The sequence below is a fragment of the Aquila chrysaetos genome, chromosome 13, assembly GCF_900496995.4.
Source record: "Aquila chrysaetos chrysaetos chromosome 13, bAquChr1.4, whole genome shotgun sequence".
Lineage (NCBI taxonomy): Eukaryota > Metazoa > Chordata > Aves > Accipitriformes > Accipitridae > Aquila > Aquila chrysaetos.
In genome coordinates, this window is record NC_044016.1 from 20432442 (window position 1) to 20459979 (window position 27538).

General features: G+C 35.2%; 1 protein-coding gene across 1 annotated transcript in view; it reads right to left on the reverse strand.

Moving 5' to 3' along the window:
* DNAH8 (dynein axonemal heavy chain 8) overlaps window positions 1-27538 on the reverse strand; it is a 148697-nt gene that overhangs the window by 98451 nt on the left and 22708 nt on the right. The window contains exons 17-32 of the mRNA XM_030036172.1: window positions 26158-26277; window positions 25236-25369; window positions 24508-24512; window positions 24022-24122; window positions 22993-23099; window positions 21414-21474; window positions 18322-18517; window positions 16114-16310; window positions 14349-14475; window positions 11961-12196; window positions 7901-8005; window positions 6747-6860; window positions 6093-6155; window positions 4924-5024; window positions 3880-4017; window positions 38-278 (exon numbers count right to left, since the gene is read on the reverse strand). Coding sequence (XP_029892032.1) covers window positions 38-278; window positions 3880-4017; window positions 4924-5024; window positions 6093-6155; window positions 6747-6860; window positions 7901-8005; window positions 11961-12196; window positions 14349-14475; window positions 16114-16310; window positions 18322-18517; window positions 21414-21474; window positions 22993-23099; window positions 24022-24122; window positions 24508-24512; window positions 25236-25369; window positions 26158-26277 — 2046 coding nt within the window. The remainder of the gene's footprint in view (window positions 1-37; window positions 279-3879; window positions 4018-4923; window positions 5025-6092; window positions 6156-6746; window positions 6861-7900; window positions 8006-11960; window positions 12197-14348; window positions 14476-16113; window positions 16311-18321; window positions 18518-21413; window positions 21475-22992; window positions 23100-24021; window positions 24123-24507; window positions 24513-25235; window positions 25370-26157; window positions 26278-27538) is intronic.

Here is a 27538-nt window from a genome sequence, read left to right on the forward strand (position 1 = left end):
AACATGGAGGGGAAAAAAAATAAATGTATGTACCTACCTCAATATCATCTTTATGTTTAAGAATTGGCGCTTCCATGATGTTTCGAAGGCAAAAGGAATCAGATTCTATATCAAATTGATGTCCTGTTGTTTCAGCAATACGATTCCAGTGTCTTTGCTTCATTGCTTTGTTGGTCATCATTTCCAACAAAGGACAAGACTCACTAAAATCATCAATTTTTTTCTTGAGATCTAAAAAAGCTTGCCAGTGTCGGAGTCCTTTAGGTAGTCTACGGCACCTGCAGTTGAGTTAAATTGATACGTAATAAATGTCTCTTCTGTCAAAATAGGAATTGTTTAAACATTTTAAAAACAGACAAGGACATATAAAGAAGCTTGTATTGAGGTCAACATTTTCTATGTAAAATTCCAATTTGTGTCAATTATTCTACCTTTTTAGGAAAAACTAATGCAAATGCCCTACTAGGAAATCATAATATTGAACAGTTTTAACCATTAATATGTTCTTTGCAAATAAACAGAAATATTGTGGTTTGCATTAAAACATAGCTTATCTGCTGCTTATCATCACAAACTCTATTGTCAAACAAAAACTAACGCAAAATTAGTTAAATTTCATATATGTAATCCTTGTACAAATACAATATTTACTTTGATTTACAATACCAGTAAAACACATGGCACATATTAACATACTACTTTGGAGATAGACATGAAAATTAGAAAGATATGACCACCTTCTCCTCTACTTTTGGTCAGTGGTCCTGAAACTATTCACTAAGAAAATGAAAATTATATACTTTTAACATGGAAAAACCCCAGCAAAACCCCAGTTAAACGAATATTCACCTCTGACCACACTTTTACAGAGCCTACACACTAAGAATTAAGCAGTTGACCCACCACAGGAATGTCCTAATGTAAATGATAAAGTATATCCTTAGCAGGAAAAGTTATAAAGCCTGGATCCTATTTCTCTTGGTTTTGCATCCTTTGTCACTTATCTCTCTACCTCCCACTGATATAATTTCATATTTTCTGTAATCAGGTACAATACAACAGTCTGTGTCTGATTTAGAGCTATGTTGATGCTGTATGGTTGCCAGTACATTCATGTTGATTAGCTCCCTGGTTGCTGTCAAACAGAATGTTTAATACCTGTCTGCCTTTCCCTGAGGGGGAAAAAGTATTTTGTGTCTGGTTTTGGACTACTGGGAAGTTTTGACCTTTGTAAAACTCATAGGCACTTAAGGCTATCTTGTGAGAAATCTGCCTTGTTGAAAGTTGAAACTACCCAATAGATTTTAAAAAAAAGTATTCAAGAATGCTGAAAAAGTGGAGCACAGACGTGGTCAGACAGTAACATCACAGATAACATTTTTCTTTAGAAACAGGCAAAACATCTGAATATTTTATAAATTTCACTGTTTGCAGCCATTCTTTTCATTCATTAGTAAAGACTTAATATCAGGTTCAGTGATTTGGGAGACAGGAATCAGACACAGCGAAGAGGCAAATTTTGAATGACATGCTGCAGGTTCCAGAGCTGGGAGCCCTGTTATCCTTATCGAGTCTTGTGAAGATACTGGAGGAGATACTGTTTTACACAAAAACAAGATACTGCAATTAGGTGTCTGTCAACATCTTGGTTCTTTGAGAGACTTTTAATCCCTGAAATTCTATCAGCATATGTAAACTCAAATTTGGGAAAGAAAAATACTCTTTGGCACATATTTCCTTGAAAGTTTATTAGTTTCTGGTTAATGTTTCCCACTTAGAAATTTGGAAACAATGCAAATCTAAGACCCAACCTTCAACTCCGACTGTCAAAAAAGCAATTTCAAAGCTATGGAAATTATTCACTTACCAATTTTATGCCTTATAATGACATATTTGATATATCAGTGTCCTGGTTTCAGCTGGGTTAGAGTTAATTTTCCTCTTAGTAGCTGGTAGAGTATGTTTTGGATTTAGTGTGAGAATAATGTTGATAACACACTGATGTTTTAGTTGTTGCTAAGTAGCGCTTATGCTAAGTTAAGGATTTTCCAGTTTCCCATGCTCTGTCAGCACACAGGTGTACAAGAAGCTGGGAGGGATCATAGCCAAGACAGCTGACCCAAACTAGCCAAAGGGGTATTCCATACCATAGGATGTCATGCTCAGCATATAAACTGGGGGGAGTTGGCTGGGCGGGGCGGAGTGCTGCTCAGGCGTTGGTCAGCAGGTGGTGAGCAATTATATTGTGCATCACTTGTTTTTTTTCCTTTTTTATTTTTTAATTATATTCCTTTTCATTACAATTATTATTATTATATTTTATTATTATTATTGTTAGTATTATATTTTATTTTACTTCAGTTATTAAATCATTCTTATCTCAACCCACAAGTTTTTACTTTTTTTTCCGATTCTCCTCCCCATCCCACTGGGTGTGGGGGGAGTGAGTGAGCAGCTGTGTGGTGCCTAATTGCTGGCTGGGCTTAAACCCTGACAATCAGTTAACCTTCAGGAGAACATATATTTACTAGACTACCATGACACCTTGGACTAGAAACAGTAACAAAACAGTAACAAAAAAAACCCCAAAAAACAATCAAATAAAAAATTCCACATTCTGTAGTACAGATCCTCTCCCCCTAGTTTAGGAAGGTTATGCTACTATTTTGGGGTTACCTGAACCCATCAGTGTGATGAGCCATGAAAAACAGCCAAAGTAATGCCAAGAGGTAAGATATATTGACAAAATGGAGGATAGAAGGAAATGATGGGTAAGTAGGTGGGATGAGTACTTAACAGCCTAAGAAAGAACTATTTATACTGAAGGTTTTTCTCTTCACTGCAGTTACAAAAGTAATTGCCCTTTTATACACTTCTACTTGAACTATTTGAAACAAATGTCAGTTTCAGAAAGTAATATAAAATTTAGCTCTTGTGGAGCTCTGTATTTCAGCAATTAGACTTTAACATTACCTAAGATTGATTTACAGCTGTTTTAACAGGCCTGCACTGCTCTATAACTGTAGTATAGATATACTCTAAGATACCAAATACTGGCACAAGTACAAACATACATCAATTAGTCATGCTTTTGTTTTGGAAATTAATAATGAAAGATTCTGGAATATTCTAATAAGAGGACTGGGGGTGCAACGAAAGTGCCAAGTAAGCTGGAATTGTTTTAGAATGGGCCTTGCCAAGCTTATAACACAACTCTATTAGGTGGCAGGAGAGTTGGGGGCTGCACTCAATGATGCAGTTATTCTGTTGTAAAATAATCCTTGTCCTAGTCTTCTATATTATATTTCTTCCCAAAATAATATATGTACTTTTGAAAATATTAACAATAGAGTTAAATTAAAAGGTTAGAAAATACTTCTGAATCAAACTAATTACATCTAATCCTCTCAACAGTGTCAAAACCATTTGAAGCTTTCAGCATTACTGCGATATTTGTAACTGTTTTACAAACCCATAATATTTAAGATGCTCAGCATTGTTAACGTACTTGAAATGGCAGAAATGTTTTTAAAAAAGGATAAAATATTCTAAGACTCAAACTTTATTCTTGTATTCAGGACGTAAAATCAATGGGCTAATCCTCCTAGTTCAAGAACTTACCTTTTACAAGTAAACTTTCAGCTCTCCTAACCTCTTGGCTTGTTTAGCTAAGGAGATCAACTCTTCAACTGATTGTATGCCCTTCAGTTACCAAAACTACAGGTAAAAGGCTGGTTAACTAAAATGACAGTGTTATTCCACTTTTCCTTGAAGAATCTTATTACTTTATGATGAACTTTATTCATGGAAGTTTTGTTACTGAAGTCACCTAAATCTTAATGCATTTAACATCAGTTATAATTCATACTATGAACATACCTGTTTTGAAAATCCAGAAGTTCAGCATTAATTTTTTCAATATCTACATCTGTCCAAAGTATCTCATAATAACCATTGATATTGTTTATTACAGTATCATATAATCCATACAATTTCTGAAGCAAGCCTAACTCCTTCCTGGGAAAAAAAAAAAAAATCCTAGTGATAATCTCAATCAGCTATTTGGATATCTCACAATAGTTAAATACATAGTATACGTAATATTACTACAAAAAATTGAGGTAGCTCAATTAGATTATTTTTCTTACTGTAGCAAAGGACACTTCATAAATGAAATCCAAAAAGAAAGAGCAGACAGTTGGTGCTAAGGACCTAATATCTACACTAAACATATTTGGGGGAAGTTTTGCTTTAGTCTAGTTCTATAAAACTTCCATTCATGCAAAAGGAACCTAGCTTATGTACCCTGAGCTGGCTCTGGAGTGCAAAGCAGAGCATGGCAAGTCGGGACAATTAGTCAATTCACTTTAGAAGCACTCTCTGAATCTGAACTAAAATGCTGATCTAAAAACAGCCTAAAGGGTCAGATCCTCATCCAGTGTGACTCATCATCAAACCATTGAAATGGCTGGTGCAGAAACTTTAGAATCTGACCCTCATTTGTACAGCTGCTCAAACCTTTAGAATTTCATAAAAGCTCTAGTTATATTTTTCATATATGATGATACACTGACCTTTCCTTGCCTTTTCCTCATTTGCTTTTCATACCATATCTTAATACATAATACCATATTTACTCATCTGCTTTTATATATAAGGATATATAGATATTTTTTTTTCTAGGACATGGTATTCTGCTCTTTTATGTAGTATTTACATGTAGTAAAATAATCTGGTATGGTTCTGTTACCATAATAAATACAATTATTTTTTATTGGCAAATTCATTAGACTTCTAAAATTTTCATTGATTTTTTTATTATTATTTGATCCTTCCATATTTTAATATTTCCCTCTTTGGTGTACCCTAGGCCTTTCTAACATACTTAATAAACACTTAAGACAGCTGTATATCCACAGTTACCTGACTTTATGCAAAACTTCATAGTCTGTGACAGGCAATCCAAACAACTGTTCACCAGATGAGTATGTGATAAACTTTCTCCACAGCTCATCAAAGGTAGCCTGATAAAATTCAGATTCATACAGACAAAATGAAAATATGTTTATAATATAAGTTTTCATTTAAAATTGCCTAATATTAAATCATTAAACAGTTCTAAACTTGTCTTAAAATAATTCTGTTAGAAGCATATTTAAAAGTCTGAAAATATTTTTTATTTAAAATTTTGAACAGTTCTCATGTAATACTCAAATCCATATATTGAATTAAAATAGTGAAAGTTTATGTAAGAAGCAAGAATTTGAAGCACCATTTTATAAAAATGGGATGTGAAATGAATTCTATCAAGGAAAAAAAAAAGAAAATATTTGTATCAGATGGTAAAATATACAGCCTATGGAAAAATAGAAATAAATATTTTGGCAGTTACTAACCATAAGTACAAGGCATTCCCTTGGCAAAATAATAAATACAGCAAATGCAACCAAAATCACTACATTTTCAGTACATATTAGATACGTTCGTTAGGTTTAAGCACCTTCTGTAGTTACCTAGTGCTTTTCACAAACTTTGAATTTACTTTTTACAGAGTCTATACAATATGTAAGAGACTGACAAAAGTCGTGTTGAAAAAAATGTTAAAGTTACTATAACTTGCAGAGAAAGGAAGAAGGATTGAAAACAGAAGAAAAACTGGTTATGGACCCATGAACTAAGATTCATAACAAACAAATATCAAGTTGAAAGACAATTATCTAATGGAAAATATGGTCTTTAAAAGATTAAAAGATTGGCTCATGTGACTATGCAACCTGGCTTCTTTTCAGTCATTATTGAGTTGTCATACTTGACTCTTCCCTTTTCTACTACTTTTATTACTTCAAGTAGATAATCTCTGCTCACAAAATGCAAAGAGTGAAGCAAGGTTACACATCCATCAATCAATCCTTCCACATTAAGGAAAACATTGCCTGACAGAAACTAAAGTATAGTTAACATAATACTACACAGAATATTCAGCAAGACATAGTTACCAAATACTGTAGATGTGACTTTTTCTAAACTTGTTTTGATAAGCAATAACAGATCTAATTTTAATTATTTGGAAACTCAACAGTTAATTTTCTTACCTGAAAGATCTGTAGTCTATTACTGGCTTCCTGAGGTGGAATACTTGGAACCATAGGTCCTTCCTTTCAAACAAGCAGTTAACAAAAATTGGATATTAATTCTCAAAGTGACTGAAGGCCACTGTATATTTACAGGTCATCATAAAAAGCATATTTTTTTTGATAGTCAAAATCCAATCCAGTTATGTATCTTGGTAATGCAATACTTACAATGGTAAATCTAAAAAAAAGATAACTATTATGAAATTGAAAATTCTTTAGCTTAATTAAACTCAATAGGACTAGACTTTCATTTTTCATATTTTGGTCTTTTGCTGAAGATAAAATACCCAGTGAGTGGCCTGACACCTCTTTTTTAATGTTGATGTGTGAGGAAAGATGCCACAACTTGTAGTACAATTTCTAAATTAATTTCTAAATTAAGATTTCATGGCAAATTGTACCACCAGGGATTCATTTCTTTCCTTACAGAGTTGTGTACACTGTTATTTCTTCATACTGAAAAGTTTAACCTACAATGATGACTGCTTAGCAACCATGGCATCAAACATCCAGCAGCTGAGCACAAAAAAAAATCTGGCACCCAAATGCTGCAAACCAAAAATATTGAAAAACTAAGTAGAAGTCTTAGAGATAACTACTAAATTCATTTACCGTTTCATATGACATTTCAAAGTTTGACACATCTTCCTGAAAAACTGTGACTGATTCTAGCAAATTACTCTTAAATTTGCGCTGAACTTGAACCAACTCATCTTGAACTCTGGTCTGACATACAAAAGATTAAAATCAAAGTTATTTCTTTAAAAATCAGGAACAGATAATTGAGTTATATATAAAGCAAAACTATAAAAAAAGTATTAAAATTCTGAACAAAAATTAATGTTTTGAAGATAAATAGCTTTTTTTTTCCTTTTATGGTGCTATATGTTCAATTTTTGAGTTGAAAACTGAAAAGAAAAAAACCCCAAACAAACAACCAAAAATCATAACAGAATCTCCCATCCACCTTTAAGTGAACATGTTTCATTACATGGGGATGGGAGAAACAAAAGGACACAGAAAAGGGTCGGGGGGAAGATCCTATTCTCTTCCTTCCTTCCCTCCCTCCAAAAAAACTCTTAAAACCCAAAGCGTTAGGGTCCTCTTCCTCATGGATGGCTCACCCTTCTCTTTAACAACTTTCTTATTCTTTGTTCAAAAGCTTGAGAGAAAGAACCAAGAGCTGCATGAAATGCAAGTGTAAAATATGCTCTTGAGTCTTTCCAGAGTGACTAATCTGTGGGACAGGATCTAACTTAATTATTCCAACAAAATATCTACATACTTCCATCTAACCTTCTACACTACAGAAAATATTCAATAAAAATTGAGCTCTTGAGGGACATAAGGCTGTTCTAAGCAATAAAGGTAAATGTACAATCATCACTTAGGGGTAAGGGCACTGGCAGAGCATGCACCTCTTAAAAACAGGTAATCTAAGGGTAGTAATCTTGCTGATCAGACAAGAATGACACCAAAACTGGAAATGAAGGAAAGCAGGAAGAGCAGAGACATAATAAATTCCTCATTCTTCTGGCAGGTTTTAAGCATGTATCTAAAAGCTACAATAATATTTACATATTAAAGAGCTCTATAAAAATAAAATTAGAAAATGAACATACTAATAAAAGGTATAGACACTAGTGTGCAACTGAGGCCAAGAGTGAGAAAACAGAGCAGAGTGACAATTGGTCCCACATTGTCATTCATAGTCTGAAAAAAGCACATGAAGTCAAATGGAAGATAACATAGGTTTATATACTTACAGCTTTGGTCTGTAGTTTATTAAAAGAATATCTGAGTGTATCAACTCCTTCTGATTCCTCTTTTGTAACCTCAATTTCAAATGTATTTAAAATGGCATAGGCTTCCTAGATGAAAAAAAAACAACAAAACCTTAGGAATGATGCATTTTAAGTTCATTTGCAGGAACATAGATCTAATTTGTAAGAAACATTTCAAAGAAAATTTTTTTGTGTAATTTAGGCATAAAATATTTATTTGGTTTTTTTTAAATACAGATGATGAATTAAGAACTAGGGAACAACAGCAAAAAGTATTTCTTCAAAGAAGTCTTGGATGAAATACTAGAAAAAATATGTAAACACAATAAATTTAGTATTAAAAAATTATAACATTTTATCATCTCAATGGTATTTTTATTCTACTGATCTACATTCCACCTGAATGTAGACTTTGATTAATTTTTCCTAACTCTGAATAACTATGCACACTAAACTACACATTTGTAAACATTTCACCATATCATCTATAAAATATTTAGTACTATGCCAAACTATCAAATGCCTGCATATGTATCTGTTACAGAATGAACCTTTCTTATTGCTTGTTCTCATTTGCAATTTGTTTGCATATCTTGTCCTTTGTTATCCTCCTCCTACACACATGACATTACTTAAAAATAAGATTACTTTCATATTTTATAATTTCCCAACAGTTAGGCAAAAGATTTGCTTATGAAGACAAACAGCAGCATGCATTATTTTAGCTTCTCCTTTTGACCTACAACTTGTATTCTGTGCAGTCTGTGATGGTTGATAAACACAGTAGTTTATTCCATGCAGATATCTACACTTAGAATTCTCTCCTGTTCAGCTTCTGAGAGAGGAGTAGACCCTCAAGGTTGAAAGGCGCCTCTGGAGATTGGCTAGTCCAATGCCCCCCACCCACTCAGAGCAGGGTTACCTACCCCAGGTTGCCCAGGACCATGTCCAGTCAGGTTTTGAATATCTTCAAGGATGGAGAGTCCACAACCCATCTGGGCAATCTGTTCCAGTGTTTGAGGACCCTCACAGTAAATTTTTCTTAGGTTTAAATGGAATTTACTGTATTTCAGTTTGTGCCCACTGCCTCTTGTTCTGCTACTGGCTGCCACTGAGAAGAGCCTGGTTCCCTCTTCCTTCTTAGCCCCCATCAGGTAATTATACATATTGATAAAATACCCCCTGCAGCTTCCTCCTCCAGAATAAATATGCTCAGCTCCCTCAGCCTCTCCTCATGTGTCAGAGTCTCCAATTGCTTAATCAGCTTTTGCTGAACTCACTCCAGGATGTCCATGTCTCTCTTGTATTGCAAAGCCCAGAACTGGACACAGCACTCCAGATAAGTCTCATACCCCAGAGCAGAGGGGATCATCTCCCTCAAACTGCTGGCAACACAACTTCTAATACAGCCCAGGATACCCTTAACCTTCTTTGCTGCAAGGGCACTTTGCTGGCTCATGTTCAACCTGGTGTACACCAAGAAACTCAGCTCTTTTTCTGCAAAGCTACTTTCTACCCAGTCTGCACTGGTGCCTGGGGTTATTCACCTGCTGGAGCAGGACTTCCTGGGGTTATTTACCTCCTGGAGCAGGACTTGGCATCTCCCTTTGTTGAACTTCATGTGGTTCCTGTTAGCCCCATTTCTCCATCAAAGTTGCTCTGAAAGGCAGTACAACCATCTGGTGTGTCAGCCACTCCTCCCAGTTTTGTGTCACCTGGAAACTTGAGGGTACAGTTTGTCCCATACTCCAGGTACACAGTACTGGACCCAGTATGGACCCCTGGAGTATACCACTACTTCCTGGCCTCTAACTAGATTTTGTGCCACTGATCACAATCCTTTGAGCCTGACAGTTTTCAATCCAACTCACTGTCCACTCATCTAGTCCACGCTTCATCAGTTTGTCAATGAGGATGTTATGGGAGACAGTGTCAAAAGCCTTGCTTCCATCACAATAAACAATATCCACTAGTCTCCCCTTGTTCACTAGTCATCTCATCATAGAAGGCTATCAAGTTGGTCAGGCATGATTATACCTTGATAATTCCACATTGACTATGCTCAGTACCCTTCCTGTCCTACGTTTCCTTACATCAAGCCTTCTTTCCTTCAATCATGTTCTAGTAAGAAATATAATGCCTAATCACCACATCAACAAAGTTCTAATTAAATCCACCAAGAAAACAAGACAGAACATTGAAATTACTGATCAGCTGCCATTGTTCTACATTCATGTCTTGATATTATCAGCTCTATATTCTTTCATTATTTAAGGAAAGCTCATGAAAAAAAGATCTAAGAGTGACTTGTTAACATGGCTAGCCCTACTGATATTAATGGAGCTCATTATGTTAATATAGAAAGGGAGGAAATGTTTGCATGATACATAGACAGTAAGTGGTTTGGGAAAGAACCTTTATCCTAATATTCATCTCAAAGTGCCAGAAGCAGGTATAAATAAACAAACAATGTTAATACATCATAATCTTGTATACCTTTTATTTATTTATTTACAAATTTTGCATCGTTTCCTACACATGTAAAATCTAGCAAATAGACAGTGCTGAAGTTAGTTCCTCTTGCTTGTTTTATTTAACATCTATGAGTATGATTACCATGTCTGTATCTTCAGGCTGAAGATAGTCAGACTAAGAAATAACATTTAGTAGATTTGAATATTACTTTAAATGTTGAACTTATTGTTCAGGTTCTTCCTTTACTTGTTTAACCTCTACCTCTTCTGGATCACAGAACTGGTTATATTTGTCTTCAAATAGCCTCTGCACCATTGCTGACTTATAAACCACTGCATAAATTGCTAAGAAAAAACCTACTTTCTTAACATAAAACTAGCAAAAGTGACAACAACCCACTGGAAGTCCTTTCTGGTATCATGTTAATGAAACAGTCTTCAAGAAAGAAAATATTACTATACAGCAATACAATTTCTTCTCCAAAAGGTGGATGAAGATGTCATAGAATCATTTAGGTTGGAAAAGACCTTCAAGATCATCGAGTCCAGCCATCAACCATGCCCACTAAACCATGTCCTGAAGTACCCCGTCTACTCGCTTTTTGAATACCTCCAGGGATGGTGGCTCCACCACTTCCCTGGGCAGCCTATTCCAATGTCTGACAACCCTCTCAGTAAAGAAATTTGTCCTAATACCTAACCTAAATCTCCCTTGCCTCAACTTGAGGCCATTTCCTCTCGTCCTATCTCCAGCTACCTGACAGAAGAGACCAGCACCCACCTCACTACAACCCCCCTTCAGGTAGTTGTAGAGAGTGATAAGGTCTCCCCTCAGCCTCCTCTTCTCCAGACTAAACAGCCCCAGCTCCCTCAGCCGCTCCTCATAAGACCTGTGCTCCAGGCCCCTCACCAACTTGGTTGCCCTCCTCTGAACACGCTCCAGCAACTCAATGACTTTCTTGCAGTGAGGGGCCCAAAACTGAACACAGTACTCGAGGTGCGGTATCAAAGGTGTTCTATTAAGCTTACTATTTCAGTGTGTGATAATAAATACTAAGTATATATAAAATGCAGTGAGCTTCCTTTAGGTTCTTTCTTATAGGGAAAACTAAAAGAATGCTGCAAGTTTCTGACAGCATACAATGATGTGTGGCTCCATTAATATATTCTGGTTATAAAGGGATTAGATGATCAAGATGTTTGTTTATAGATACAGAAAAGAAGAGGATTAAGGCTAATGGGAAAGCACACAGCAAAAGGGAGAATATTGCTCCCTTCTCTTGTGCTCTCATCTGCTTATTTCTGCATGTTTTCTCCTAGAGTGTATTTATATTGTAATTTATTTGAAAGGGAATATTTTTCTCTGTTCTGCATTTATACAGTATCTAGCAAATTATCTAACACTGATTCATAATTTATAATAAAAATAACAACAAAGTATTACTTTGTTTCCCATCTTCAGCCATGATCCTTCAGGGCAGTAAACTCATTGTTTGGGTTCTCAGTTTATCTTATGACTCATACTATATAATATCATTTTAATCAAGATAAATTAAAAGTTATCTTACTTCAATAGGTCCCACAGTCATATCCATTTGTATGTTATTATCACGTATGATAGATAAAGCTTCCATTGCAAATCTGACGTCATCTAAGTCATGCAGAGGTCGAGACAATTTCTTTAAATATTCATTTATGAATGACATCATGTCTGTCATTTTCTTTTTATATTCCTCATTTAAATAACGACAGAGGAGCATCTTCCAGGCTTTGGCTTCAATTGCTAAAGCTATTTTCAGTGGTCCTGATTAAAAAAAAAAAAAAAAAAAAATTATTCACTCTACATCTTAATTTTTTCTGTAAAAATCCCCCACGTCATCACATAGGAAAAGCAGACAGGCAATCCAATTACTGCACTTTAAAAGTTTCAAAACAATTTCAACTATACTTAAATATATTTCTGTTGTTTTATTGTATATTATATCTGTAAAACATATTGGTAAGCTTATCTAATAGAACATATAGAGAAGATGAATAAAGAAGAAATGCCTACTTATTAATGTAGATTTTCAGAGAATACCTTTGAATATATATTAACCAAGTGCATAAAGGTCAGTGATATTTAAATGGTTTATACCTGTTGAGGAAATGGCATCTTGGGATTTCAATACTGCGATTTGGAATACTTCACAGCTGAAACTGTAAGGTGTCACATCATATCATATGCAGTTAGTATATAAACCCAAAGCAACACCGAAGAGACAAAAAAGCCAATCATTGGCACTCTAACTTATTATTGGAATAAATTAGGATTTTAATAGGCAGCATTTTGTACTGTAGTGAAAGAAACCAAAAGATACTAACAGCATATAACCTTTCTGCTCACAAAACAAATTTTTTACCACAGATATAGTTTCTTCTTTAGTCATGTGGCTATTAGCATTAAAAATCTGATTCCTGAAGGCCAAGGGTAATTCAAGAACAGTACTGTACCCTGTCCAGAAACTATAATATGTAAATGATAATAAATCAATTCCCAACCCTAAACTGAGTCTGAGAAAAATACCTGCTTCCCCAGATCATAAAAAACATTTAATATCCTTGTTCTTGAACCTGGAGGACTTGGCTTCCTCTGATGCAGTGGTCACAGATGAGGGAGTAGTGTGACCATCAACAAAATCCATACTCTTTTGGATACAATGCTTCTTATCACTCTTGGTCACAGAATAATAGACAGCAAGAGTTTTTCCAGAGTGAATTAATTGGCTCCAGAGAGGTTTCATTAAGAAGTTGCATCCAGGAACTGGATGCGGATATGCAGTCAGCAGTCTGACAATTTTGCACATTCACTGAAAGCAAGCTAGGGATGACATGCCACCAAGATCCTGAAAGGAACTCTAGTCATCAAAGTGTGCAGCTTCTGTCTTCTTTGATATAAGAGGAAGACAAATTGTACAGAGATTTATTTCTCAATTTAACCAATCTAATCTCTCAGAAGATGGAGGTTGCTCATTAGAAACATGGCCACACTGATATTTGGAAATGGATCCCTAGATAGCAACCATGATAACTTCTGCCAAAGAAAGAAAAAAAAAAAGAAAAAAGAAAAAAAACCCCAAAAACCGAACAGTGACACTGGTCCAGAGAAGGCGTTAGCTACATAATAATCTGCAAGGCAAGAGGAATAACTGCCACTGAAATCCTTGCTTCTCTGTCATAGCACAAACATCTTAATTCTTCAACAAGCAGTTGTCCAGAGAGAACACTTTTCTCCACACCTGACTTCTTCAGAATAACATGATCAACGAGTACCAGGTTGTCAGGGCCACAGAAGGCCAGGTACTGAGGCACAGTGCTGTATAGAACTGAGGGAACACATGCTGTGTGAGGGAACACATTCCAACACCAAGTCTTGGTGCCATCTTCTCTACCTTTAAAGACACTAGAGGTAGACAGGAAAACACATAATATTCTGAGAGCCATGGATGCTAAACATGGGAATGGCTAAGCAGTCATATCTCCTGCTGAAACAAACACTGATAGTGACAAAGAAGCTAATGCAGCTATGTGCTAGCCTTGCGCCAAAACCAAAGAAGGTGATTTATGCTTCCAATGCTCTTTATAATCACCGGCTCACCTGGTGCCAGAGATGAGTGCCAGGGATGATCAAAGCAGTGTCAATACACATTCATTAACTCTTTAGCAACCCTCCATGATGACTTCACAGCTGTGACAGAATTTAATTTCACCACTCCAAGGAGGAGAAGGGAAGCGGAATGGAGGGTTTTTTCAAGCCAGATTTCTTAGAAAGGTCTGAATGAGCCCTGGCTGATCAGTCAGGGAGGTCTCTTCAGTAATTTCTATTCATATTGTAAGCATTTATTTCAGAGAATAAACCAAAAAACATATTATAATCATTATCTTACTGTACATACAGAGATAAGAAAATGTCTTACCTGTATGCAATTCAATTGGACCAAGAAGAATAATGGGTTTTAAATCTTCCACCTCTTGCTCAAACATAGCATAGTGAACTATTTCTTCTTTAATTTCAGTCAGAGACGGACAGCTAGCCAAAAATTGCTGTGTGTATTTTAAAATGTCAATCAACAAATGTTCTTTTTCATATTTTTGGTGAAACAAGTGGCAACAGTTATTCAGGAATTACTGAAAATGTATACCAATATTATACCTGTTTTTAGCTTTCTGTAGCCTTGCTAACACAGTAAAACGCATGTGATGAGGTGTTCATATTTATCAATTTCTGTCAGTAACTCTCAAGCTCGTTGGGAAATTTCAGTCAAATTTAACAGAGAAACAGATATCCAAGACATGTTAAGTGCCTACTGTTTTTGTCAAAACAGGTGACAAAACAGAGATCAAAAAAAAGACGTCTACACTTACAGAAGGACTACACCATTAGCCCAATTATGTGTGAAACAATCACAATAAAACACATTTTCTTAGTTCCATAAGCAGAACTCAAGTGTAGAAAAGTTTTGTGATTCTGAAAAGCTGCATTTCAGAAATGTTACACAATAGCTGTATTCAATATGCCTACATTGCATGGGCAAATAATAAATGCTGAAAGCTGTTTCCCACTTCTACTCTTTTGTCTGAGAGTACCTAGACAGGCAGTGGAAGTGTTAGCATAGTGCTAAAGAATGAATGTAGAAACTAGGGCATGTGTGTCTAAAACTTAACTGCATTATTATTGAGGCTTTCTCTGTAGCAGTATCCTTTTCTTCAGTAGTAACTAAATCAAACTAATAATATTTATTTGATTAGACTTAAAATTTTAATTAGACCAACAGTAAATTCTCAGCTCTGCATATAAAGTGGGTTGTTTAGCCCACATAAACAGCACAACTTGCATTGTGACACGCAGAAGATACCAGTGTTCCTGCAGTAAACAAGGTAATGCGCTATTCACAGATCTATGTATATACAGTGTAGTCTATTAAATAGAAAAGATAAAAATAGAAAACTCAACTAAGCCAAGGCTAAATAAAGTAGATGTGGAAGCCAACTTTCTTCTACTGAACCTCTAAATTCAAACTCTAAATTAAAACTCTGTTGTAGAAGGACAGTGTGAAATATTCTGAAGCAAAAGTCCCACCGACCTCCAATTCCTGGACACCAAATTTTTCATGCTGTAGTAGATGCTAAATTTTTCTACCACACTTGAGGATTCAACTTTGAGTTCAAACAACCAAGAATTGTGTAAAGAATTTTTCTAGGAATAGAGAATGAAGAATTCACCTCCTAAAATAACTACAGGAAGGGTGGTGAATAAAAATATGTATTAAACTCAAAGTGAACACTTTCCATAGAGAAAAGTGCACAATTATCAGCACTGATGCTGTGGGAATTTCTGTGGATTGTAGTATACATCATGTCAGACTGGGGTATTTTCTTGTGGCCTAAAATCCAGAGCTCCAGAAACAAAAATTAAAGCAATTAACAAATTAAGACCAGATTATTAGTATCTGGAATGGCACAGAAGCAGGAAAAGCCAAACCCCAACACAAAAATTAGGTAGCATGCTATTACTTCTTCTTAGGAAATACACTACTATTACTACTGAAAGACAAAATAAGAATTTCAGCTGTTAATGTGTTTTCTACATCTTTTTCCTTGATTTTTTTCCTCAATGTTTTCTGTTTTTAAAAAATAAGATTAATGAAGAACAGTCCTGTAGGTGATCATCATTAAACTCACCTGAATTTTGGCATCTCTATCTTCAGTCCACAGCACCTTATATTTCTGAAAGTCCTGCAGAACTTCACTAGCTACTTCTCTTATATAATTCACAGAAGAAGAGAGGAACACAACTAATTTAGAAATATCTTCATGTTCTGCAACTCCTGAGTAAAAATTTCTTAGCTTTCTGACAAGCACAACATCTTCAACTACTTCTGTAAAATAAAATTATATGTAAATCAATGAACCGTTAAAAGTCTGGTTAGAATTCTCTTCTAAACCTATGCAAGCCAAGTTAAGCAATGATGCTCTTCAGTAAGGCTGAATATCCTTCTTCAAATGTCTGTCTGACTGCTTAATATGAAAGTACCAAGTGCTAGTTCAGGCCAGGCTCTATACAGCCACATATAGAGCCACACAGCTCTATACAGCAAGTTCAACCTACAGTGAATGTTTCCAAAATAGTCATCTTAATTCACAAATTTCATTTTCTCCACTGTAATTTAATTGTAACTAGAACACAACAAGGCCTTACAAACATTCTGTGTTCTTTTAATTTTTTTTAAGTTTATAAAGTTTTTTAATTGTATAAACCCCTTAAAACAGTGTAAGCTTCTTGAACTCTAACATGCTTCAAATAGATAACTTCTGTTATTCTATTTAGCAGTTTTGAAAAAGATACTAGACTGCTAAGTCACATATTAATGAGTACAGAAATAAAGGTTGTCATGTTTTGGAGCTGTACTTGTCTTACAAACTGCTAATATCAAAATCTTGTCTGAAAGAGGTTAGAACTGAAGAAGAAAAAAAATAAAGAAAAAAAAAAAAAAAAGGACAATCTAGAGATTTTCCTAAACCTCTTGCCTCCAAATATGCTTTCAAAGGCAGTTTAGACACTGGTAGCTGCTGCTCCAGTTACACTGTTGATGTTGAAACAGGAGACCTGTCTCCTTTAAGAACTACAAGTAAGCTCAAATAGAAGGAAAATAAAATGCAATTTATCATGTCCCTCCTTCATCTTTGATGAATTGCTGAGACAATCAGGGTCAATATAGACACTGATATCCCTGAGATCTAATGAGCCCCTTCTGTCATAACAATGCCTGAGCATTTTGAAGCAGGTTTAAAAGAATGGAGAAGAAAAAATCCACTCTTCCCACCACACACATTGGTTAATGGGAGGGATTTAATGCAACTCCAATTGTCTTTTACTCTGAAGACCTTTTCAGGGATCTGGACACTGGAAACAAAGTCCCAGATTGATCCATCCTTGCCAGTGTACTCCATTGATCTCACTGGCCGAACATTAACATTTGCCCCCAGCTGTTGCTGATGAGTAGTTTAAAGGTGATGAAAACAGTTACTTGCTGATGTATTTTGTCACAGCAGAGGAAAAGGCTATGACTGTCTGATGAGGATAGTTTCCTGCCACCCTGCTTGAAGCCCGTTAAAGAGGTTAAAATCATACAAAGCACATCAGTAGAAGAATAAAGTCCCAGCTCTGGACTATCAAAAAGAAAAACTTTCCAAGATGTTAAAGGCTTTCCAAAGGAATCACAACAAAGATACAACTGTATTGCAGATCACTGGCTCAGCCAAGCAGCTAGGAGAACCTGATGGTAAAAATATATTTGGGCTTTTGTGGATGCTTGCAAAGCATATGGAGAGATGCTTAAAAATAACATTAAGGAAAAAAAGTATCTGACTAAAATGGATGCAAGTCTATCTACAGTCTAAATATTCACATGAACAAACGAAGTGTTTTATAATCCATTCTAGGAATATAGCCAGCAATCAAAATATTTACTGAAGTCTAGTTATTAAACTAGGTCTTGTTCTATCTCTATATTCAAACGAGAGCTACTCTACAATCATCGTTTACGGTTTCAACTATATCTTTATGGCTACATTCGTATATACCTAAGTAGGTAAAAAGATAAATTAACAAGCTAGCTTTGCCTCAAATTAAATAGGAGATTCAGAATCTAGCAATTCCTCTAGGATTTTTTTGCTTATTGCTTCTCAGAGTTCTAATGCTTACGTAAGCCTGAAAAGCTATTTCTGAAAAATATAGCTAATTAAATCAAAATAAACCCAACAAATTAATTCAAGATAATCCCCAGCTGGCCTCTGAAGAAAAGTGAGCTTATTCACAAATATTTATATATGCCATTTTTATTAAAGTAAAAAGTAGAAACAAGTGAAAAAAAAAAAAACACCACTTACTTTCCCCTTTTTTGGCTATTTTTCCTTGTGATCCAAAGCCTGCTGAAGATACTTGCTGTGTGCCTGATTCTGCTTTTAAAATAGATTTTTGCAAATGTCTCTGTCCCCACTGAGCAACTCCACGACTTACTTCCAGTATTAACTGAATCATGCGATTGATGGCTTGCTGTATATCGTCTAAACTGGGAACCATAACCTATTCAAAACAGTTGAAATACTGTTGAAATAAATGCAACTGATAGTAATTTTTGAAGACCTCAGATTTACTCCACTAATAGTGAATTGTGGAACTTGCCCCAGAAGAGAAGCTGGAAAATGTAACAGTTTCTCTGGCTCAGAATTGCCTCTAAAGAAATGAAACATACTTTACTGACCTACTATCTATTTGTACAGTCATACTGTGGGTAAAATGATAAGCAAGCGTATAAGTAGATAGATTTATTGGGTTTTTTACAATTAGTTTTACAATTCCTACATTTTAAACAGCATTTTTATATGATTTTTTTATAGTGTGTGGGAATACATTACAAGCCTTGTTTCCTGCATTCTAGAACCATAAAGCATTAAAAATTGCAGGCCAAGATCCTCCTCTCTGTTGCTCTTAACCACTGGATCCTAAATTCTGTGAAAGAGAATTGTAAGAGGGATGGTCATAAAAATGCGTATGGACACCTCATTTAAAGAGGATTTACACCTATATAACCTCTCCTTCTAATTGCTTATCTATACATATATTCACACCATGGGTAACTTCAGGCAAACAAAATCACATGGATCAAACCGTCAAAGGTCCTAGTTAAATAAATACCAAATGTTTCTTTTCTCCCACAGGGAGCATTACCTCAAAAACTTTTGCAAGAGCACAGTGTGTAGTGAATTAAAGGAACTCCATGCAGTAGCCCTGAAGATCTCAACTTGTATATTTAGCAAGGATTTTGTATCATAATTTTGAGAGCAATCTAATACCCACGTCAGAAGAGGAACAGAACTCACATCCAACTACCAGAGTACATGATAAAAAGAACTGGAAGGAAAACAAGGATCCTTGATCTGAATCAAGAACAACTAGCAAACAGAATAGGTCAAAACACAGGCTCTGGTCTGCCATCATCCACACTGTATAAATGCTAGTATGCTCCCTTAGCAGAGTTTGGGATGGTACAAAAAAATCACTCTCCCAGAAAAAATTCGGCCACAGTTTGGTGCATAAAACATGACAGAGGCTGTTCCTAATTGAATGCAAACTCCTGGATTTAGGAAGAAAAGTATTTACTATGTAGATACACACCATTTCACATCAGCTCACTCTGAGGTCAAAAAACAGCCTCTAGCCTGTTTTCTTTAGTAGTTCACAAATAGCTATAAAGTCCCAAGTAATTCTATGTAGGATAAGGTGGAGTAAAGGCACACATCAGTTTCTCCAAAATACTGAGCAGGAAGAAGAACCTACCCGAGTGATCCAGAACAGAACAGAAAAACAGTATTTCTTGTAAAACTTCAGAAGAAATATCACTCCTGTGATACACTCAATCCTCAAATATAGTCCTTAGAACATCATCTTACAGCTTTCATGTGCAAGCCATCATTTTGAAATGATTAAATCATCCACAGGATTGTTCAGAACTGAGATATAAACTGCTTAAAAGTGACTCTGATGTTTTTGTCATGGTTTAACCCCAGCCAGCAACTAAGCACCATGCAGCCACTCACTCACTTCCCCCCGCACCCAGTGGGATGGGGGAGAGAATCAGGAAAAGAAGTAAAACTCACAGGTTGAGATAAGAACAGTTTAATAGAACAGAAAAGAAGAAACTAATAATGATAATGATAACACTAATAAATGACAATAGTAATTAAAGGATTGGAATATACAAGTGATGCACAATGCAATTGCTCACCACCCGCTGACCGACACCCAGCTAGTCCCCGAGTGGCGATCCCCCCACTCTCACTCCCCCCAGTTTATATACTAGATGTGACATCCCATGGTATGGAATACCCCATTGGCCACTTTGGGTCAGCTGCCCTGGCTGTGTCCCCTCCCAACTTCCTATGTCCCTCCAGCCTTCTTGCTGGCTGGGCATGAGAAGCTGAAAAATCCTTGACTTCAGACTAAACATTACTTAGCAACAACTGAAAACATCAGTGCTATCAACATTCTTCTCATACCTAACTCAAAAACATAGCACTATACCAGCTACTAAGAAGACAATTAACTCTATCCCAGCTGAAACCAGGACAGTTTTATAAATCAGTTTCACAGACTGAGCCATTGCATGCATAAAAGCAAGGATCTTGCAAAATCCTGTTAGCATTAGCAAAGTGGTATTTTACCCAGCATTACTTGATTACTGCCCTGGATCAGACAAGCATTTCAGAGGACTGGAAAGAAAGATAGATGCACTTCCCTTTGCAGTGGTGGAGCTTGGGGCTTTATGCTTATACAAATATCAACAAGGTAAAAGTTCTACACTTTGACAGACCTGTTATATTGTGCGTACACACACAGTGTGAATGTACAACAGAATGCCAGTATGAACACTGGTTCAATGCAAAGGAATATCACCTTAGAACAGAACCTTTCTTTCACTGTAATTTCATAAATATAAAACTTTTAATATTTATAATACAATTGGATAATATTAAGTTACTTTCTCATATATAAAATAAAATACCATATATATTGCTGACACAGAGTTATCTTACTCTAAAAAAGGAAAACAAATGCATTCATTAGTTCTTTGCAATCAAGCTATCTTTTTGTTCTCTGCACACAGAAATCCACAGCTATTTTCTTGGTTTTGAATCTTCTCATTTTTGTTCAGTGTTCCTCCTTCTGGTCATCTTACTTGCTATTGAGATGACTAAAGCCAAACTGAGCAAAGATAATGTTCACTATTTTTATTCAACAAAGGATTTAAATCACACAAGGAACAACACAGTTAAAATAAAAAACATGAAAAAACCTGTTCCAGCAATACAACTACTACATGTGAAGGAGAACTGTAATCATACTGCAGACAACACTGGTGAACAGACTGCAATATAATTGCTGAAGGTATTTTACCTTACCCATACAGCACATAACTTACCACATTGGGAACAGCAAGGTGTACTTCCGCTTTTAGAAAAGCGGCAACCTCTTCAGATTTGCTTGGATGAACAGAAAACTTTGTTCTCCCAAATGTAGTTTTGCTGAAAATAATTTTGAAACATGTCATAAATAATTCACCATGAAACCCCCAAAAACTATCTTAGATATGTAATTTTGAGCTACCTTTTCTGGGAAAACCCTCATGGAGAATTTTCACATTACTACTTGACAAAACTTACAGAAGGTTCTTGTTTAAAGGAAGGTTCTTGTTTAAAGGATAATTGTTTTATTATCCTTTATCTATTAAAGGATAATAGCCAGAGCTCCACCATTCAGACAAAGGTTACCTTGGATCCAGCCATTGCTTTCAGAATTTATTATCCAGAATATTTTCTGATTCTGGATTTTAATATCTCAATTTAAGAATGATGGAACTCCGCCAGTGCTTTGAGTAGTACATAAGAAGGTTTTACTGACCATTTCATACAACAGCCTATCAAGACTAAAAGTTGCCTCATTACATTTTAGATAAATATCCAACAGAACAGAAAAAAATTTTCAAGATGACAAGCTAGTGCAAAATGATAAATACATGACATGAACCCTCTCAAAACTCAAACTAAAAACAAAGTTAAAATTACAATTTCTAAATGCTATGACATGACATGGTGACCAATAAGGGAGGATTCAGCAATACAATACCGTATACAAATATAAAGAGGACACTCAAATAAACTCCTATTGACTTCAATAAGATCAGGATTTCAACACATTTTCTATGAAAGATGTCCTCAGAGAAAGAGAAAAGTAACTCAAGCTTCAACACATATTAATGGCAAAACACCATCAACTTCACCTGCCTAAAATAAATTCTCTTAATAGAATTCTAAGTAGGCTCTTCAATAGACAATATATTATACTGACTCAGTTCTGCCTCTGAAGTGTATGCCTGCTCAAGCAGAGAAGAAGGAATCTATGAAATTATACTGAATATAGGAGAATGATAAAATCATATGGATCTTGCCATTATCATATAGAATTCATAAAGAGTGCATGGATGATCTTTAACCCATGGGAAACAACTCTGAGTGCACAGCCATGCTTGCAGAAATAATCTGAAATGAGATTAACATAGGGGCATAGTGCCTTATATGACCTAGAATGGCCATTTAAGTTCTAGTTATTTGTGTTGCACAATAAAATATACTAACAGCATCTTGAAAGCAGTCCAAAGGGAAGGATATGGGAATAAAAACAAAAGGGTGCAGGTAGAGGGGAAACAACACTAGAAGCAAACTTCATTTTCTGCACAAAACAAAGTGCAAAGACTGTAACTAACAACATAAAGAATTAAAGCATGAAAGAAAAGTGTGCGCCTAAAGCATCCCTGCAACAAAAACTGAATGCTCTCCAGGTTTTGCTTGAGCCAAAAGAGCCAAGAGATCTGGAACTGTTTGACTGATGTTACATGTGCATGTATCATTACACGTGTGAATGTATATTTGTATTATTATATTAACACAGAAATAACTTTGTTCTGGTAATACTATTGAAGGAATCTTTCTTTTGCAACTTACTTTGAAACGAATATTCTTTTTTTAAGACTATCCAAAGACAGTCGGGTGGCTTTCTGGAGACTGTCTAGCAGCTGGTGATTGAAATAGGCAACCACCTCTTTACATTTCTGTAATAAATAAAACATAGATTATTTAGTATTGTATTCAGACAGGAACCTGAAGATTATCTCAAAAGGTTTTAAGTCAAACATATTAGTTCTTGTCTGAAGGAATTTATGCTGTAAACTACATGAGAAACACAACAGGAAAAGTTGGGGGACAAATAGCTTGTAAGTAAACAAGTAAAAGCTGCACAAAGAGAATTTAGCATCTAAGGAAGCTCAATTTGTCTTATTCAGAGACAGAATACTGAGATCTGGCTGAAGACTCATACTCCTTCAGAAAAGCTGTCTATATTAAAAAAAAAACACCATGAATTATCCAAGAATATTGGCGCATATGTACCCTTTTCAAGTAAGAGACAAATACAGTAAAATCTGACTGTAATGGATTAAGAAGAACATAAAAATATAGCAATGTGTAATGATCACTAGCACAGAACAACAGAATGCAACCTTGCAACATTATTGCATTTGTGCTTGCAAGTTTGCAAGTCTTTGTTCTCTACTTCTGCTTCCCTTCTCTGCTGAATATGAAGAGATTGTATTTTTCAGGGAAAAAGTACAAAGGTGATATTTCTTGGTTAAATTGGAAGAAGAGGATAGAAAGGATAAATGTTTGTGCCCACCCAAGAAGGAAAGCCTGAGTTACAGCTTAGGCACAATATTCACTCCAAACTTTTACACTTACCACTCACATATCAAGAATTTGTTTAATAAAGGTGATAACTGGAATAACATGGAATATGCTTTTGAAAGCTAAAATCCATCTTAAACTCAGTTTGTAGGGAAGCTATTTCATCATTTTTACATGACATTTGATATTTGCTACGTGAAGTCTTTCTGTAATACAGATATCCAGCTACCAAAACTCAGGACAGTTTACTAATCTGATCGGTCTGAAAAAAATTCCCTTCTTATCACAAAATACCTTTTTAAACTCATCTTCTTTATCATTGTCCTTGCTATAATCACCACGAAGAGCTGCAGAAGTATTCTCCTCTTCATTATTTCCAAACACTATATGTTTTTCTTTAACTGTAAATTTAAAAATACTATGTATTTTTTGTTAACTGAATATTTGGTTCTGCTTTGAAGCATGCTGTGCCCCCTCTTTACAGGCAAAACAATATTGCTTTTTATTTTAGTAGTACCTGGATCAGATAACTGGTTTTATTTCACACCATTTCTTTCACAACAGGAATCTGGTTAAGAGCCCAGCCTATAAGCCTCAGCCTAAAAAACACCACGCACTACAAATATGTTATTAAAGATACGTAGGTAGACATGGTTATATCAGCTGGAAATGTCCAAAAAAAAAAAAATCAACATAAACAATTTAACAAAATACAGAGAAGCAACTTTTCATCAGGTTTTTCTGCTTGCATTGTACTGAAGTATATACTGGAGTATTGACCCTGACTATGTCTCTATACCTGGAGGAAACTGAACCCAGAAGGAAAAAGTCCTGTGTAAGAAAAGGAGCTCCATTACTGATTAAGCCTCAAATACATTTTTCTTTAAAACAGAATATTTTTCTCCAGCTATAAACTATTTCTCCTATAATGGTACAGGACCTCCTAAAATCTTTGTAATACACCCTAGAGAAGTGGGAACCAGCCATATTGATCAGCTGTGAGCTGCATACGCTAGCAGTTGATAATCAATTGACTGTACTAATTTAAACTGACCAGCCAGTAATGCACTGGTATTTGAGATACAATTCTACTGTAGCAGAAAAGTCACAAAGAAAGGGACAGTACCAAATACCTGACATAGCTGAGTAGAGAGGAACACTGTATTTCACTTGGGGGGGGGGGGGGGGGGGGGGGAGCTATAATGACTAAGAGAAATGGAATTATAATATTCTTCTCTAGATCAAATACCTTGGTAATCTAAACAGAAGGACAGAGTTTAATTCTAGAACTCCACCAACACTCAACTACCTCTGTATTTCATAGGCTAGTGGTTTAGTTTAACAATGGTAAATGAAGGCAGAACTGTGGCATAGATGAAACTGTAGTGGGAGGGAGAATTCTGAAGAAAATTAGCTAAAACAATTCAGTTTTGATATGTACTAACTAGATCTACAGAACTAGGGACAGAAATTTTTATTTAAATAATCAATATTATCTACCTGGTAACACATGTTTTTCTGAGGTTTTCTTAGAATATTTAATTACATAATTTTTTTCAAATACAGATATTAGTTCTTGAACAGCATCTTCAATGTGCCTGCTTTTGTGGTTCAATAACTCAGCACATTCTTTAGTATAAGCCTGTTAAATAAAAATATCAGTCAATTATCTTAGTATCACTGATTATCTTACTACTGTTCCTCTTCAGGGAGAGCGAAAACATTTCCCCAAATATTGCATTCTTCAGACTGACACTATTTCAAATACACAGCAACATTTTTAAAAGAAAACTGAGAAACCAAACCCAAAATCTGTATTCAAAATTATGAAAATCTTCTATTATTACAATATTTTTCATGCTTTTTAAAAAAAAAAATAAAATCCATTTTTAAAATGCAGCAGTATTTTTAAGGGCCAGAAGAAAATCCTGAGTATTGAAGGCAGGCCACAGTCTGAATCTGAAATTACCCAAATACTCTGTCAACTGTCCTTAACAATTTTATTTGCTTGCACTAATTTAGCAAATAAATATATTTTTAGCCTCATTTGGAATCAAGAAAACTTGCAAATTCTCAAATATACTTGTTGGAAAGTAATTTTTGCCTTCTCCTTTAAAAAAACAGTTTGGAAAAGAATAAGGGAGAAAAAAAAAAAAAAGGCTCCATATGTCAGAGTATCTTCATATGAAAAAAAACTCATCTAATTGTGAAGCAGTTAAATAAATAAAAATTATCTATGAAATGCTACAGTTTAAGTATCTCAAATACCTAAGAACAACTTTATCTTGATATAAAATATTTTAATTAAAAAAAAAAAGTTCTGTATTTCTACAGTGAGAAGAATTCTTTTCTAGTTTTATATTAATTTACTAAGGCATTGTTTCTAACATGCTCAAGAATTCAAGTTCGAAGATGTAAAGTGGCACACACCTCATTGCAGGTCAACATGTTTTCTACTTTGATAGGACCATCTACTGGTAAGACAATTAAAAGAGTATTTGATATTTCTTTTAATATTACATCAATCCATGCTTCACTTAAATCATTAACCTAAAAAGAGAAAATTGCATTAATACCACACATTTATCTTTAAAGCGTAATATATCTATTTTAGAGTGTTATAACAGGTATACAATGTTTTGCAGAAAAATAAAATTGTATCTCTCTAGCCACTGAAAATGCATGAGCCTCACATAGTAGAAAATCCTCTAAGAAAGTGAATCATAACAGAAAAAAACTGTGGGGTAAAAGCACCAACACAAAAGACCTCAAGATGAGAGAAGCAGAGAAAAAAGGAAGCACAGCAATGCCTCATGAGTTATGATAACTTCGGGGATATTTACAATGGCTAAATATAGTCTGCTTTTACTGTAAATTATCCTCTTTCTGTATTATCTACAGTGAAATTAGGGAGACAAGTACCCTACAGAAAATTTAGCCTTTGTTAACATGTTCCAATGCAGATGATCTGGAATATGACCAATGAAAGAACATTGGAAATTATATGGTTACTATTGCCACAGAAAACAAGAACTTGATTGCTAAGAGTGTATGTATTTAAATCCTGCACAGTGTGATAACACAATTCTAAAAAGATCAGTAGTGTGCACAATTTCATTTCAGGCAGTCCTTTAAAAATAAAATCTTGTAATTCTTAAGTATCTGCTGGTTCCATGTTGGGAAACCAAAACATATGAGTCCTTGTGAAAGAGAAATCTTTAGAGGAATTTGGCATTTCCACCTACTACTTCACAGATTTCTGGTTATCAGTACCACATTTTTAAATTCACTGTATAAATGAAATTAATTCACAGACAGCATAAGCCAAGACTACTTCTGCACCATAACAGCAATGATCTAATTTTTGAATGAGCTTCTCTTGACAGCTCTTTGAGCTGATCAGTCTTCGAGATTAGATGAATGAGTGACAATGGAAAGAATTATCTCCTATGCCCCGAGAACCTCATCAGAAAGTGGTCCCAAGACTAAGAGTAGATTCTTTAAACTTGTTTTTCTTCTGTCCTGAAAGTTTAGGAATTGATGGAATAAAAGAGAACTCTTGCTCCATGATGTTATCCATGCTAGACTCCTGAAGAATCCTTGCTGTTTTAACAGCAGTTTTAGGCAGACAGGCAGTAATAGTAAGTCAAATCCCAGATCATTCTGGTTATGCAGGATACACTGCTGCCAGATTAAATAAATCAGAGTAACAAAAAAGCTATGTTAACATAAGATGATTGAGTTCTTGTTCATGATCTTACCGGCCGCAAGTCTAGTTGCAAGGCAAGAGGGACCTGCTGTAACTTGCTTG